At 44.4% G+C, this 17,435-nt stretch overlaps 1 protein-coding gene across 6 annotated transcripts in view; it reads right to left on the bottom strand.

Annotated features, from left to right (window-relative positions):
• Positions 1-950: 950 nt before the first annotated feature.
• The window catches only part of SEMA5B (semaphorin 5B), a 274,579-nt gene continuing 258,094 nt past the window's right edge, over positions 951-17,435 (bottom strand). For 4 of the 6 annotated variants that reach the window (XM_035536718.2, XM_035536716.2, XM_050711568.1 and 1 more), the window contains one exon: positions 951-7,004. In XM_035536718.2, coding sequence (XP_035392611.1) covers positions 6,849-7,004 — 156 coding nt within the window. In that variant the 3' untranslated portion in view covers positions 951-6,848. Of the gene's footprint in view, positions 7,005-7,472; positions 7,543-17,435 lie in introns of all 6 variants that reach the window. The other 2 variants (XR_004777167.2, XM_035536719.2) reach the window with 2 other exon arrangements.

The raw sequence follows: 17,435 nt of genomic DNA, 5'->3' as shown, positions 1-17,435 counted from the left end.
AAAATCAATCTTATTCACAGCAAGTTTGTTTTTACTGATCCTGTGCCTCTCAATTACTTTTTAATGGCCTGCATTGAAAAGAAATTCCTGTGTGCACACTTGAGATCATGAAAACACCCAAATGATAGCTTATGATTTAGTAGGATTAAAGTATTATGTATGCAGGTGTAGCACGTTTCAGGTTATTAGTAATCCAATCTATTTTTTATGACATTATGGTGTAATTTTCTGTACAAAACTTCAGTATAAGTCTTGAGCTGTATCGGAACATAAACTAAAATGTTCCTGACTCTGTCACTTTTCATGGTCTTTACTTTGATTAATAAGCGCAACAAGAGCCATAACGCTCCTCGGCGAGAGGCTGCCATCATCCTTCAATCAAAATGCGCCCCCTCCGACTTTTACAGCTTTTCACAGCGCGACGCGAGGCTGAGGAGAGGCCGCGGTCCCGTGGCACCAGTCCGTACCCAGCCACCCATGGCCCCTTGCCTGCCGCAGTGTCCCCGCAGCCCACCCGCCCTCGATCCCGGGGCAGGGCAGCGCCTCATCCTGTGGCACCGTGCCGGGATTCTTCAGCACCCGGCATTGCAGTCAGATTTGGGCTCACCTCACTAGGCACCTTGTGCAGCAATAGGATCTTTCAGATGCACCAAAAGCTTGTCGTGGGGCTATGGTAAGCCTTGTGTTGGAGGGGCGCTGGCTTGGGTAACAGAATTTAGCACCCATAAAATTTGGTGACTGCTTGGTCTTCAGTCATGACAAACACAACCCAAACTTGCTCTGCCAATGCCCCGCAGGGACAGAGGGGAAATAACTCACAAGCCAGCAGGTTGTTCTGTTTTATTTCTGAATTATTCTTTACATTGTACAATATATAAAAATACAGAGTACCCAAAAAAAATTCACAGTGTCTAAAGGCAGTGATTACAGTCTAGGTCACCTTTATACTAAAGTACCATCGAGTTCAATTGCATAGGAAGGGTGATGTGCCTTCACAACAGAGTCCAGCGACACACTCCAGGTTTTGCTGTTTTGGGGCAAGCCTTCCCACAACGGTTTCCCCTGCACCCGAGGCCCAGCACTGCATCGTCACGCTCCTGCCCCGACCACGAGTTCAGCCCTATGGGTGCCACCCACGCCGCGTCCTCCCTAAAGCCTCCTCCGTGGGAACGCTCCCCATTCACCGCGGCGCTTTAAGGGCCCTGCATGCTCGGATGTTATCTGAGGGGCTGTGTGCGGATGTAAACCACGCTATCGTGCAGCTGGCTGGCTTTCACTGTTTGACGTTTTGGTACTGAAAACGTTTCACTGCAGTTCCTAATGGCCTGGCCACGCTGACCTCTGCCTGACTCCGCGGCACGCGGACGAGTGGCACCTGCTCATCGGGGCCTCAGCGGTGTTCATGCTTTGCACCGTCAGGTTTGTTTAAAAACGACTCACGGATGGGAATTCCAGAAAGCCAAACACTACTCTCACATCACGGACCGATCTCCAACAGCAGGGGTGAATTTGCAGCTGAGGCTGGAGGCAGAAAAAAAAAATGGCCCAAAGAATGAATTTCAGGGGAGAATGGCTGAGGCTGAATAACCCCCCCAAGGACTCCCATGCTCAGATGGTGTTTTTGTGTTTTGGTTTGGTTGTCTTTTGTTTTTTGATTTTATTTTTTTTGTCCATTTTGAAGGCTCTGGCAATCAGTCAGCACCAAAACCCGTGGGTTTGCTCACCCACCCCAAACCTGCTCTTGAAGCCTTCTCAAGTTTTCTCCTAACAGGCTTAAAGGGAAGAGTCCCGTGTACGAGTCTGGTCCTTGCTCTGAATGGCATTAAAAAGACCTGTTGAGAAAAAAAAAACATCAAACCCAGCTTCCTGGTGTTTCTCTGCCGTGCCAGACGGCTCCAAGGGGCCCCATGCCGTGCCATGCTATGCGCACGGGACAGCTCGCAGGAGCGACGGGGCGAGGAACAGCTGTGGAGCCGTGGCCACCAGCGCTGGAAGCACTGTGTGCCTGCCTCTGCACGCCGTGTCTTTTTTGGACCCCTCAGAAAACCCAAAGCCATTGGTTTTCAGGGTTTCTCAACCCTAAACTCTGCACTAAAACCTCCTTGTGTCACTATAAGGCAAGTCTCGTAATGCCGATCAATAACTCAGAAAGTAATTGCTAACTTCTTTAAGGTGGAAGATGACATTTTTTCCAGTTCTAGTAGGTTATGTGTTTTACTCTAATGGTACAATATTTGTTACTCCTACTTGCTATTTTAATTTTCTTTGCACAATTACTCCCTACTTATAATTACAAAAACAACAGAGTGATACACATGAGAGATCCAGGAGGCTTATTCAGAAAATATAAGCAGTAGTGAGAATCTTTTGCTTAGGCATTCTGAACCAGAATGATTTAGGGGAGAATCAGCGCTTCTAACTAGAAAAATCAATTTTCTTTTCAATTAAAAAATTATATCTCATTTACCTCAAAAGCGTATTTTGTTAAACCTAATGGAAAGGACAGTAGATTTGAATATATATTTTTTTCCTTCACTTTGTCCCTGGGGAATTGGAATACCAGCACTGCCTTTCTTATTCTAAGTTTCCTCTGCAGGCATTTTGCTATATATATATATATACTATATATATATATAGTGTGTATATATTATAAATATATACTGTATCTATCCACTGATAGATGTATACACTATTACAAAAAAAGAGCAAGTTGTTACACAAACTTTACATTTATATTTTTTATATATATATATATATATATATATATATAAAACTCTCCCCACACTACATTTGGTACAAAGAATAAATCAATCTCAGCGGACAGCAATTTCCTCTCCAGGTGGGCTCAACATCAGATTAACACTGGAGGCGTCAAATTGTCTGCATCGGACGTGGACTCCACTCTTACTCTCTGCTGATTTCAGAGAAAGCTCTCTCTTTTCTGAAAGTAAGGCATTAGGAACAGTGGCGTAACACACTACACATTCTTCTCCTATGGTATCTGCACAGCTCGCGTATTTAAGAGCAGCCGGGGCTCATATGCTCAACATTCAAGCGCAGCTCTATGGCAGCAGCAGCTCCTGTGCTGGTTAGTCTCCGAGCGAGCTGCGCGAGCTATTTCTGGTGGGCGAAAGCTGTCTGTCTGGGCTGGTGAAGCCCTATCGTGACCACACACGATATGGCCTGGATAACGCCGGGATTCACACCCCTTCTGCAGGGAGGAACGCGGCCACTTGCATGGAGGAGGGAGAAGGAACAGCCCCGTGAAAAATGTTTCAGTGAAATGTTTGGCTATAAGATTTCCATCATGTTTTGCTCGCTGTATTCCTAACTCCTAACCCAATGGTTTGCACAGAGCCAGTGTCTCCAGACCAACACTGTGACTGCCCAGGGTCCCCCTTCTCTTTCTTAGAAGTGGAAGAAAAAGGTATATTTATAGCAAGCTGAGTCCTCTGGGAAGCAATGCTCCTGATCTAAATGCATTTCCAGTGTACTTCAGACTGGACTTAGGAATAGGAAATCTAAGCAAGTTCAGCATCCAGGAGCAATTCAATCTGCTACAGGTATTACAGACCTGATGATCAGACTGCTGCATTACCTGGACTGCAGGAGTACCACTGCACATGGTGCCGTTAACCTGCCATGCATTAGAGGGCTCATAAAAATGCAGCCCTCATATCACATTAACATTGTCCTTAAGGAACTGCACTCTCACACAAACATTAATTGAGTAATAAGAGCTCTGATTTCTCTCTTTCTCACTCTCTCCTGAATTCTACTTTCTGCTTGAATGGAGTCGACAGACCCTCACTGTGATTGCCAATTACATGAAAAGGGCTGCATCCATTTGGATGGCTGGTAAGAAGGAATGTCTTGATGAAACTATAACCACATGCACCACCCTCAAAGCATCTGCCCTCTAATAGCCTACAGAACATCCACCTTCCGAGCACAATGGCAGTAATGACCCATCTTGGTGAGCTGAGCATTTAAATAAATTCAACTGCTACATTGTACCTTCTTTGGGAAAAAAAAAATCAGTTTAAATCCTGTTATTCTGTGATGCCGAGAATGGAAAAATGTTTAAGGAACAAAGAAAAAAAGGGGGGGAAATTAGAAAATGAAAAAAAAAATTGCAAGATTTGACTTGCTCACATCCCCCAAACTCCAGCTGCAATCCTGCCATGCGCATGGTAACTGCAGAATGTGTTGATGCAGGGCACAGTCTGAGAGGGCAGCTTGCAGGTGGCCTTAGCTTTACAATAGTACAACTAACATGACCTCTGGAGCCCATGCTTTCTTCTGACTCACCTAAATTAAACCTGGGAAATCCCAGCCAGCTGGTCTACGTAATCATGTTCAACCCCTTGGGTACATGCTTGTTAGGATGGCTTCAAGACAGGATTTCCAGTGTTTCAGGGGGCATCAGGCAATTCAGCAAGACAGGGATGAATTCTTCATGGAACAAAGGCATCGCTCCTCAAAAGGAGTTTTCCCAGAGCCCACCTGCAGGCGCTGGAGGCTGCTTTTGGTGCTGGGGTGCTGTGCTGGCCAGTCTGCTTCCCTGCTGCCACTCTTGCCCCGACACTCTTGCCCAGCCGCTGAAGACGAAGCTTCAAGGCTGCATCAGCTTCAAATCTGACTGTGCTTATTTAAGGGCACCTCTCTCTTTCTTCGTTCCCTCTCTTTCACCTGGTGAAACCGGAGCAGAAGCAGGATGAGCTGCTAAATTAGAAGAACAGCTGCTGGAAATGACGGGCACCAGTGAGCCTAAGGCATCCTTGTGGCAGTACTAATGACCCCACTTTATTACCAATATCCCTACAGCCTTCAATCACTGCAAACTGAAGTCGAAGAAAGTAATTTAAAAATGGAAGGCTACTTTATTTTTGCCTTCTGGTCACACAACCGTAACAAAGGCTTACAAAGCCATGTTGGCTTTTCCTCGCAGGAAAAGCAATATAGTTGTCACGAGCAACACAGCCTTTCCTCATTCCCTACCGGCTACCTACGTGAAAGAGGGCACGCAGCCCAGGCTGGCCCTCCAAACAAGCAACTGCAAAGGAACAGCACTGAGAAACTACCTAAGTGCTGGCTTATGGCAAAACCTGAAATAAAGCAAAGACAGAGAACGGCAGGGAGCACGGCCGAGCCGATGGCCAGGCGGGGGCATGGCGATCGGTCGGGTAAGATGCAGACAACAAATCCAAGCTCGGGACCACGTGGAGCTCATGCGTGTTTCAGGGCGTACTTTTATCTCATGCTCAGTATTGCGACATTCTAAAATCCTTAGCATCAGGAGTTCATTATAAATATTTAGAAACACTGAATGATAACAGTGGTGAACTTGTTCACGTTGCTAACACATTTGATGTAATTGTACATTAAGCACCAGCAATAAGTTTCCTTTTTGCCAAACAATTATGTCAGACAAACATCTGGCTGCAGACAACACGGCTTCTGCATCAAACTAATACAGTTCTTATAGACACAGTCACACACATACACAAAATTACATTTCAAGGCTGGATATACTGTTTAATAATGCTACCGCCCCAATTTACTTCAATAGCTGCAGCAGCATGTACTTGTTGGGTTGGTTTTGTTCAGAAAAATTAAGGAAATATTGGCAAACAATGCACATTACCCAGCTGTGTTACTATTTCATAGAGTACTGACTGGAAGACGCTATAAGAATGTGCAGCAGACTTTCTGGGTCACATCAGACTATGGAAACATTCCTTACAAAAATACCCTCCTCCTGCAAAGTCAGAATTATTCACTCTTTGAAAAGTAAATGAACTAAAAACCAACAACAAAACAAGAGTAAAAATTAGCCCAAAGCATGGTGATTTCCCACAAGAAGAGTGTGGCCTCTAAAGTTGTCTTTCCTGGCAGACACAATCAGGATCAAAGCTAGAACAAAAAGAGTTAACACTGTCTCAGAAACAAAATAAAAGCAAGAAAGAAAAAAAGCCCATGGCTCTTGTGCGGCAATCATCACATACTTTTTTTTCCAGTGATATAAACATCTTTGTTTGTTAGGCACTCTAAGTTCATGTCTCCGATGTTATTCCAACATTTATTTTTCTCAGTGTCTCACTGCCTGTATAATTTCCTTTTAATTAAGACTGGAAACATTCTGGAAAGCTTCTTTGGGTAATGCACGTTGTTTGTGTGTTGTTTCTCATCAGCTGAATTGCATATTACCAAAGAAGGCTGCAGAGATTATTTCCTGTAGTATGAAAAGACTCTGTTGAACATACAGGGAACAATGCCCTAGGAAGTCACTTTTTTTTTTCTCTTTTTTTTTTTTCATAATCATAAAAAAACCAAAAATAAAAGAGGAAAAGGAAAAGAAAACGTTCTTCAAGTTGTTGGCACGATGGAGTCCCGCTTGGCCTGTTCCATGAGCCGCGTGTCTTCCAGTGCACCATTGCTACCCTGTCTCAGGAAGGATGCTCCTCACCGGACAGACACCCCTGTCCTAGGAGGCCACCACCTCTTGCGCTGCCGCAGGGCGGCCACTGAGCACGGCACACAGCCAGCTCCTTGACATCGTCGGCCTTGGACAGCAACGCTGATCTTCCAGCCATGAACAGTTGCAGTAGTGAGAGCCATCTCCAACCAAATAGCCGCAAAAGCTCTGTGTAAAGGTCCATATGCATTTTTGTCCTTGTAGGGAGATGTGCTGTTTACAAGAAATACAATTAACCAAAGGAAAAAAAAAAAAGACCCTACTGTACAATATTTACATCTAGAGGCTGGGCCTGTATTTGGTCCACAAAATCAATTAAAAAAAAAAATTCATATAGGAAGTGATCCTGTCCTGTAGGATCTGTCCATCATCAGCTGTTGGTAAAGGTCCTTCCAGGGGAGGCCTCAGGCCTGTAGTCATATTTATTCAGTGTACTGGGATAGTAGGTCGTCGTGTACACGTTGGTTTGCTGCAACGGGTAGAAGTTGGTCCTGTCATCTGGTATCAGATTGTTCTTGTTAAGTGTCTGTAAAAGAGAAGAGGCAATGACAGGCATGGCAGTGGTCACACACGACATCATTGCTCTTTTCTACCTGCACACACCTCCCTCTCACCTGCCTTCTCCAGCACGGTCCCTGCTGTAGCCACCACCGCCTTCCCTCGGGCTGGGAGAGTGAGCCGGTACATGGTGCTCGCTCAGGGGCCAGTCTGCGGGGACCACAGCTCCTGCCAGGTCTCCTCAGGGGACCTGTGCTCAGCTACTGCTAGGGCCAGAACCCAGAGCCTTCTCCAGAGACCCGGAGTCTCCTGGCAGATGGCGTGTCTGAACGTCAATGTCACACAAAACCATGCTGGGCCTACACGGAGCTCGGCGGTTAATGGTAGCGCTCCATCTAATCCCTTCCAAAACACTCGTGGTACAGCCTGCAGCTCCCTCGCAAAGCAGTTGCCAAAAGGCAGTTTTTTCTCTTTGGAAGAGCAGGTGTGCATTTACCTGATCTCCATCTCCATTGGTAGATATCCAGGTTTGGACCCCCCGATATTAAGTGTGTCACTTCTGTAAGCTACAGTATAAGTAACAAATCATGGTCACTTTTGGAAAAACTAAAATGACTTAAAAAAATTTAACAACCATGTAACAATTGTTGTCAACAGCAACATAAAAATGAGAACCACAAATGCCCCTTTTACCATTAAAAATTTAGAAATGGGGTTTTTCTCCCTCCCCTCTTCCCCCCTTCTTCATTATTTTTGCAAGAATTACTATTACTTTTCCCACCAGCAACCAGAGGTCCCCCTCCCCCACATTAAAAACCATTCCTATGCCAGCTGTTACCTACGCACAAGGATAAAATTATGTTTTGGAAGATGCAATAATTTTACAAAGTTTTCTCCTTCATCTTTATAGTCATCTGGTTTCTACGAATTTGGGTGAGGAACATTTCTAATAGTTTTTTTCAACTAACCGCTGGCTTCAATTTCTTATACGCATCTCCGGCCTACAGTGCTCCTCCGTGCACCTTTAACGTTTGTCATGCTGTATGGTAGGGAACTCACTCCTTTGATCTGAGGGTCAACACAAGGTTTGTTTGCTACAGCATCCTCGTGATCAGGGCACAGCACATTTAAGGAGGGCATGAGCGTCTCCCCTGTCTGGAGCAGAGAGATGGAGAGGTCTAATGAGGCCTGGACCTACTGGTTGTTCTGCTACCTCCTGGTGCTTCTGCAGAAACCACTTCACCTCAGCTCCCCATTGAGACAAACGTCTCACACCCAACCCAGCTCAGGGCAAGATGAGAATTAATCAGCTAATGCTCAAACCCAAGAAACACCCAGCCCCATGAGCTTTACTCCTTTTGGACCGGTAGCTCACAGAATGGCTTCCCACATCCTCAAGCAAATCACAGAGGGCAAGGGTCAACCCATCTAACTCCAGGCACCTAAACTTCAGGCCTCAGGGCTCCATCAGCAAGAGGGGGAGAGGCCTCCCTCCTGCAGGAGGGCACTTGTAGAAAAAATTGCCTTTTTGGGGAGCCCCCGTCCCCGTGCCCCAGCGGCAGGGGGTGACCAGCCCTCAGCAGGTGCCCGGCTGTCAGAGGACTGTGGTTAGGTGAGCCCGGGGCAGTGCCCGTGGCACAGCTGGGGCACAGCCACGTGCCCACCGCGACCACTTCAATGACCAGAGCTACCTCGAGGCTCTGAGATAAGGCCACAGGCAACACATTTATGTCCCCAATTTCTATGTAATTGAATAATTTTACTGCATGGGGAGCGGGAGAGGAGGAGGAAGAAAAGAAGGTACTTTCTTCTAGTCCAAAAGCAGACTCATGGCTACGGCTACTCTGGGAGCTGTGCCTCCCAGTTTCATAAAGATGTTAGGAGGAAAGGCTTTCCTGTGGCAAAATACCCTGGCAAAGAAATCTCCCAATTGCTGAATTACTGAAAAAAATTTTTTGGAACTGGGCATTGTGTGAAACACTTTGTACATGAAAACAGGAGGAGACCCAGCCTCCTCCTGGTCTGACTTAGATCTTTCCCTGCCTGGACTCTCTAAAATGAGTTCACAGCACATTGCTTGTAGGAGCTGAAGAGAGAATTTGTACAGACATGCTCAAAATGACAAATAATTCCAAGGAACGAGAATTTGTGCCCTTCAATAAGAAAGGAAAAAGAGAAATGTCATACTTTGCTCGCAGTCACCCAAAGAAATATTAAAATAGTGCAGGCAACAGTCTGCTGCTTTGTGCTGGAGGCTGGCAAACAAGGAAGTCAGGTTCAGTTCTCCACTGCTTTCTATGCTTCCTTGGGAAATTCAATTAACTTCTCTGTGCTTCAGCGTCTCCTGACCCAGCTTGATAAAAATGATTGAGATTGCCGGTAAAAACACACTTTGCTAAGTACTGTCACTGAGTATTTGGGGAACTGCTCTCTGGCAAACAAATACAGGTGTTCATCCCTGCTGTATGCAGTAAATGCAATTTCCTATCAGCATCTCTAGCTCAGGATGCCTGCTACAGGCAGCATAACCCCATGGCTGTGGACTGCCCCTGCAGGAGGAATAGGCTGATCCCCACTGCCACGCTCCCCAGGTGCTCCTGAAGGCAGCCCAGCATCCTGAACTTGTCTGTGTCACCTTTTGGTACAGTTCAGATTCAAGGCACGCCAGGATTACAACCTCTGAAATTTGGTGGCATTGAAATCCTGACCTGCATTGGCTCAGGACCATCTTGATCTGAGGGCAAAAACCTCAAGACTACATTTTTCAATTGGAAAAATCTGTATGAGTTTCAACAAGTCCCCACAGTGTTTAAAAACAGCCCCTAACAGAAGACTTAGCATTTAATTAACACAAATCACATATTTTTTTCTCGTCTTACTTTCATATAACATTTAATTAGGAAAAAAACCCACAACTGTTCCTTTGCTCTTTTTGTGTTTTTTTTTTTGATGGAGGGCTTATATCTTAGGGAAATACCTTATGAAAATGGTTTAACGGAATTTATAATGCAATTAGCTGCAAGGAATTTATCTCTGGAAAAACTGCGAAGGCAGTACAGTCCTAAATCAGCATGATCAATGCGGACTGCCTTCACGTTTCCCCACACAAATGTATTGTCTGTCTCATTTTAATAAATAGGTGATTAGGTTCCTTGGCACTAGAAATTGCTTGATATTTTGAAGATGGGAAATTAGGCAGCAGTGAATTTTAGAGATGTACATACACACACCGCGGCACGCTCTGTGTGAGAAGAGAAGTGCAGTTAAATCTCCCTGGGTGGGCTCCTGTGCCATCTCACTGAGAGCTTTAACCCTTGCTCTTGTCTGGCTCCTCTTCACTGTGACAGTGCAGAGATGGTCACCGACTTTCCCTTTGGACGATATTCCCCCAATGCTATATGGGTTGCTCCATCAAGGTCAGAGCCCCCCAGCAACCCGAGTTATTGTGGGGATGAAAACAGCTTGCAGCACCCACAGGTGTCCCCACCAATATTTGTCAGTCCTGATGGGAAAGCCCAGGAGCCATCACCACCCACCACCAGTCAACCTGAAAAATGAACCCAGAACTGACCTTTGCTCGCAACCCAACTCCTACGAGGTCTTCTTCTCCTCAGCCACTTTTGAGCCAAGTCCTCAGTATCACAGTGCCCAAGAAGTGGCTCCTGAAGGCAGTGCCCAGTAAATCCTCTTAGAAGGGACAATACTGTGTTGCTTTTGTAAGGATTTATCTATGGATGCTGTAACTAAGATGGCTAAAGCACCACAGCGAGCACTGGAGCTCAGCTGTCCTCAGCAGAGGTTTCAGAGAAGGAAGAGAGACTTGCCTTTGCTGCCTGGGCCCTTTTGCCACACCATCCTGCACCCTCCAGGGAGATGTTTCAGTCTGAGCACCCACCAGACCTTACTGATGGCATTTTTTTCTGATGCTCAACTTGTATTTTCCACTTCTTGCTGTCTGCTCTCCTCCCCACCATAACGAACACTAATGCCTCCCCTTGCCAGCAGTTACAACCTCTTGGTACTAGCTGCTGAGCACGCAGGATCAAAAAAGACAAAAAGCCTGATTGACTTCTACTGCTGAAACACCACTTGGTGCAGAATCTCTGTGCCATAGCTGTATTTTAAACACTGATGGAAATGGAGTTCAGGCTCTCTTTTGAGTTCCATCCTCCCTTGAGAAGAAAGAAGCTTCTGGTAGTTGTGCAAACAAAATATTCCCCATGCAAAATTGAGACCATAACCCGAGCTACTGTCAAAACTCGTGTGATGTGGTTAGAAAAAAGTGCTCCATTCAAAGAATAACTGGAAACTCAACATGCATCAATCACATATTTTTACTTGCTTTCTTCCTTTCTGTGTGAGCCATGCCATCCTAGCATATTTGATATCATTCATATTTTTCTGGTCTATTCACTGCTAACCTCAATTCAAGATCTTTAAGCAGAAGGTACGCCACCAGCATGTACTAACAGCTCCATGTGGATCACTCAGAAGCAGGCACAACTTCAACTTCTCTCTTTAAAAGACACTTTATTATGTTGCGTTGGCATATGACTAACAGAGAATAAAAATTTCTCTGACCTGGGAACTCTGCTTCGTCAAACGGGGATGTTTTCAGATGAACTAAGATGGATATGGTTTAAGAGAATGCAAAACAGCAGCAGCTTTCTACATTACGTGTGATCTGTCAACTAATCAAAAGGTCTGATCTTATTGCCAGTGAATTACACGTTTATGCCAAGCACAACAGAATACTGAGTATTTACAGAAATACATAAACAATTAGTTAGCACTCTTGCTATTATATTAGCAATTAGTTAGAACTGAAACAATCCAAGGGGAAAGTTTACTGGTATCCCCTTGCGTGTTATTCTTTCCCTGGAACTCATGCAGGAGGCAAAATACTGACATACACGCACAGGCTGTTTCTCCCAAGGTAAAGACAAGCATCAGATGTGTTAAACTTGACTGCATTGGGTCATACGCATACATTTACTTTAGCTCAGCTTTTACCATTGATATTTTTTAGCCTAACTCATCATTCAGATTTTCCATTTGTTGCTTTTCCTCCAGCGAAGCCTTTGCCACTACTCCCCCAAATTCTGCCTCTGCTCCAAATCATTAAGTCATACTCCACTGACCTACTTGCTTACACTCTCCCAGATGTATCAAAACATCTTCATGTGGAACAGTATGGGACTTTCAGTGCTACTCCCATCCTACAGCTGCATGTACGAGCTGTATAAACATTTCTTACACGCATAAACAGATCAAATGTTTCAATTTTCAATAAACCATCATGAAAATTTCAAAACTTGACTTGGAAAAGGGATGAAGATCTTTCTATCCCCAATTAAAAGGAATCCCCTGTCATTTTCAACAAGCTAAAGCGAAAAGGATGCTTCAAAAAGCCTATGATACACATACCACTGATATTAAAATAAGGGCCACAAAGTAAATACAGTTCCCACGGGGTGACAGGCAATGACACGGTCTCCTTAATCCTATCCAGCAGACCTCAGTATTCTCATGGAGCTCCAGATCTTGTTTTCTATTTTGGGGTGGCGTGAGGGAAACGTCAGTGAGTTTCCCGAGATTTTTGTAGGTTAATCTTCACCAACTACACAGCCTGTCTGTCCCCACAAAGTCAGTGGAGCAACAATTTCCTCCAGCTCAACAGTTCCCCAACTGTCTTTCACCAAGTGTTATTTCAGTTCTTCCCCTTCTCATCCATGACACTTTCCTCTTTGAAAAGGTAAAAAAGAAAGAAAGAAAGAAAAAGTTTATTCACCTTCCTGGTCAGCTTCAAACCACCCTGTCTAGCTTTTAGTTGGAAGTTTCCATCTGGCAAGTGTGTTTGTAATGTTGAACACCCCAGTGTACTACAGAGAAAAAAACCTCCCCTTTTCCTTCCTCACCGAGTGAGCACAGGAACTGGGGAAGAAAGGGTCATAACTCCCATCACTGCTAACCCTGGTCATCCACGGTGGACAGAGACAAAGGTCTGAAATAAAGGTCTGGGTACCAAGCAGCAACTTTGTAGTCAGGCCATTCTTCTTGGCAATACACAATCCGAGCCCATGTGCATCCTGCATTATGCATCTGCAGAAATCAGGGACAGAATTCCCACCGAACTCATTTGCACAATTAGAAGTGAAGTAGCGTTTCCAATTTTCCTTGGAACAGCATGCAGCATACATCCTGTAGCAACAGTCGGATGGCCAACACTCTTCCCCATCCCCCCGGAAAACGGACGCTTAAGGGAATTGTGCAATGATGTAATGCATCCAAGATCCAACATTCAGTTTCTTTTGTGCTTCTTTTAAAGTCATTTGTTTCTTGCAGTGAAATCAGATTGAGCAAAATGCCTTTTCGATACAGATCAGCTGTTTTATGGAGCTAGCCGTGCCTTCTTGTTACAGGATGTTACTTTTTGTGTTCTAGGAACATTAGCCAAACGAATTAGGGTTGCAGAAATATATTAATATTAAGAAACATTTTCCACAGCTTGTACATCTCTGGAAGCACCGACGCAGAGATCTCAGAATTATAATTAACCAGTAAATTTGGAAATAATTAGCATTATAATTACATTTCAACAAAATAAACCATATAACTAAAAGAGTCTGTTTTGGCAAAATTTAACACCAGGAAAATAAATGACATCTGGCCCACCCACATGCTCCCTTTCTTCTGATCAACCGGATGCCACAACACTGCTGTGCCTCTCAAGCTATGCATTACAAACAGCGCTGGAAAGACAAAGCTGCCAGAAAGACCTTATGAGACCCATGTATTTGCTGCAAGCTACAAGTGCCTTATAAGTCTTTAGCAATTCTTCCTTCTGATCTTCCTTAAAAATTTACTTAGTGCCTTACGCTAAACAAACTATCTTACCTGATGCTTTTAGAAACTCTCTTGAGCTCTGCCTAAGCTGAAGTCAAAGGTAGCATTGGCCAAGGTTTATTCATTCAGTTTTTCCAATGAATTCAATAAGGCTATTTGCAGGATTTACAGTAGTAAATCTGTACAGTGTAGATGTACAGATGAGGAACCTATTTTCTGTAAAAGAAGGTATTTTCTCTTGAAAAGAGATATAAAAAAATCCCACTGAGACACTAAACTTATGATTGCATGTTCTTTGGGATGGAAGCTTACCATATTTTTAGCCTGGAAATTCTTTGTTCACTGTTATTGGTAAATAAATTAAACAGCCCCCAAATGACGGCAGCATCTGTGGATGTGCTCAGGTTGACAATGGAACTAACATTCAATTATAAGAAAATGAATAGCTACAGTTTTCTATAGCTGTTTGAAAATAGCTATTTTATCCTCATTCTTGGGAGGGAATGCGGTTATATTACTGCCGTTTTAAACTTTTTAAAACCTTCAGAGTTGGCAACGTAAAGGACCATTGTCAGAAAGATGCTTTGGCACATCTCTGGCTTTAAGCACATGAGTAAGATGACAAAACAAACTGCATGTAATAATAAGGCAAACTGAAGTGCATCCCTGCTTGGAGCTAGATCCACGTTTTTTTTTTCTGAATGGGGAACTGAAGTCCAAAGAGTCGATGGAAGTCTTCCCACTGGCAAGTGCAGGTGTCTGGTGTAAAGCATGTTATTTATCCCTGGCTTGCCAGTAATTTGGTGGTGGCGACACCCATGACGTGGTACCCAGACACAAAAGAGGAATTCAGGGCTGCCCTGTGCTGCTTCCCAATATAGCTGGTGCACAGGGTATAGCAGACATGATCTCAGCTGTGTGGGACAGTGTAATCTGTCTCCTTGCTGTCCTGCTATGCCTCGGTGGCTGTTCCTCCCCCTTCCTGGGTCCCTGACACACAACAGCATCACTACAGAGGCTTATCACTTGAGCTACAGCACCTGCCCTTGGGCACGCTATCGGACTCAAACTAACTCACCAGAGGTATGATCAAAGCCTTCTGAAACTACGTTAAATTGTTCACACCTACAGCAACTGGGCTTCAGCTGATGGTAACTAGCAAGGCGGTGGTGGCCAGCTGCAGGTCTGTCCGGGGCAGGCAGCTGGCACTGCATCATGGCAGTCACGGTGGAGCAAGCAGCCCTGAGCTTTCAGATGGCCTCCGAGCCACTTCTGGTGGTAAATTACAAACATAACTCATGCAGAGCTGTGCCAGCCCACAGGGCTACGTTTAGCCTGAGAATTGCAAAGGTGTAACTGCAGTGGTGAAAAGAAAAGGAAAAAAAAAAAAAGACGTAGTAAAAATAGAAATAAAAGTAAAAACTGGGCCTAATTTGCCATCTGCTAACTCTGTTCCGTCCCTTATAGGCTTACTGCTTTCCAAGTATCTCCCACCCTCTAAATAGCTGCTTTTTGATTATTTTCCTCACGATTGCTTTGTTTTCTCCCCATGCAGCAGCTTACCTTGTTATTTCCTCTCTACACTTACAACCTCTCCAGGTCATTTTCCATTATTTCTATACCGATGGCTGTTTTTTTGACACACCTCCCAGTTTAATATCTTCTGCTAGTTTAATTAACACACTGATTGTACCCTCTCCAAGCTCGTTAATGAAGATATTAAATAAAGCCAAACCTTGCATTTCTGCTTGCAGTGCCCTGAACAACTCCTCCCCATAGCCCCGTATGTTCCCATTAACGGTTGCCCGATGTTTACAGTCCATTAGCCAGGTTTCAATCTCTGCAGCAGCCTTCCTGTCCAAGCCAATTTGCACTTACATGTCACAAGATTATTTCAGACACCAACACCACACTCTTTTCTTTAAGTGTATGGACCAGTGAAGCTACATTTTTAACCAACTGAGAATCTGCCCTCATGCAGCTCAGTCTAGTGCTTTCCTTTTACCCACAAAGGCTGAAACTCCGTGCAAAAAGTGATCATGTTTGATTTCTTCCTTCTCAGCATTACGGTCCAGACTCAGCTGTCAGTTCCACCCAAGCACCTTTCATTTCATCAGAGTATGTAAGATGTTGCCTCTCCAACATTAATTCAGGTTTCAGATATTAACAATGACACAGATTTGTTTCAATGAGTTCCCATCGCTGTAACTGAAAGCACAGTCGAGTCAATCCCATTTGTTTCTCCTGGTTTCACTCTCTGGTATGGTCCTGACTCTGCCAAATTGTAAAGACCATCCGGGGTTTAACACCTCATTGATATGCCTTGTTGAATAGGGAATGTCAAGGCATACTTTATTGATTGTGCATGTATGCTTACAGATATTTTCTCTTAACCCCAAATCCAACTGGTGTTTCCCACACAGAGTTACTGGAGCTACTTGTGTGACTTTAGTGCATTGGACTTGGGTAGCTTAACAGTGACTCAATTAGCTGGGAGGAAATTGGCCTGCTTTCTTATGAACGCTTTTGTGTTACCTTTGCATTTCATGGCAATGAGGGTTTGCCCAAGATCCAATATCCAAGATATTTATAAAGATAATTGGAGTTGTTCATTAGCTGGTTCTCACAGACTCTGGGATACGGTCCATCTAGATTCCTTCATCCGTAGATTTTCAGTTCTTTCCTTTATTCACATGCTTTGTGCCAAATCTCAGGACAACATTAGAGCTGACTTAATGAGGATTCCTCCTGACTACAGGGGAACGTAGGCAGAGCTGTGCCTGCTCACCCTATGCCAAACCTGTTGTGCATATATAAATGATGCTCTGGGGGAAGGTGGCAATGGCTGTACTGTTGCTGTAGCCTCTGCAGCCTGTGCTGTGGCAGCAACCAGACATCTTGAGCAGCCCTGACGATGCTCTCGGTTGCTCTTTAGGACAGTGCTGTCATGGTTCAGGAAAAAAAAGCTCGGGTATTTCAGCAGTACTCCCTCAGAACTGCCACAATAGATCTGGACATCGAGCTCTGGTTCTGAAAACCGACACAGCTATTTTGTATGTATGCAGCTCCATTTCTTTACAATTCTACTTAAAAATCCATTATTTGCTAGTGGAACTATTCCAGATTAATAGTGAGGCAGCTATCCTCCAAGTGTACTACTAAGTTTATATTTTCTTTTATTTACTGTTTGTCCAATATTATCCTCTGCCTTTACTTTAGCTCACTGCCTTCAGGGCTCCCTTTAAACTCTTCTGCAAACACGTAATTAATTCTTCCTGCATATCTTGGAAGCACTGAGGATTTCCCAGTTTGACTGTTGTGCATACCGGTGCCAGACAGAGCTTTGTGGAGACAAGGAGAGAAGAACCACTTTAAGCACCTGGAACAAGGGAGAACCATTAATTTTTAGCAAATGGGACTAGGGTATATTTGAAATATTCCTATTCTGGCCAGTAGAGGGAAGTCATGTAAGTACACAGCCATTACTGCAGTGTGGTTTTGTTATTCCCATTCCTGCACTTCATTTAATTCTCCTTCCAGCACAGGTGGGTGGGTGGGGGAAATACAAATCAACCCCTGAGAAATCAGGAAAGGTAAGAATTGCCAGAAAAAA

This window comes from Cygnus atratus, chromosome 6, assembly GCF_013377495.2.
Source record: "Cygnus atratus isolate AKBS03 ecotype Queensland, Australia chromosome 6, CAtr_DNAZoo_HiC_assembly, whole genome shotgun sequence".
In the NCBI taxonomy this organism is placed as follows: domain Eukaryota; kingdom Metazoa; phylum Chordata; class Aves; order Anseriformes; family Anatidae; genus Cygnus; species Cygnus atratus.
This window is presented reverse-complemented; position numbering and strand designations above follow the sequence as displayed.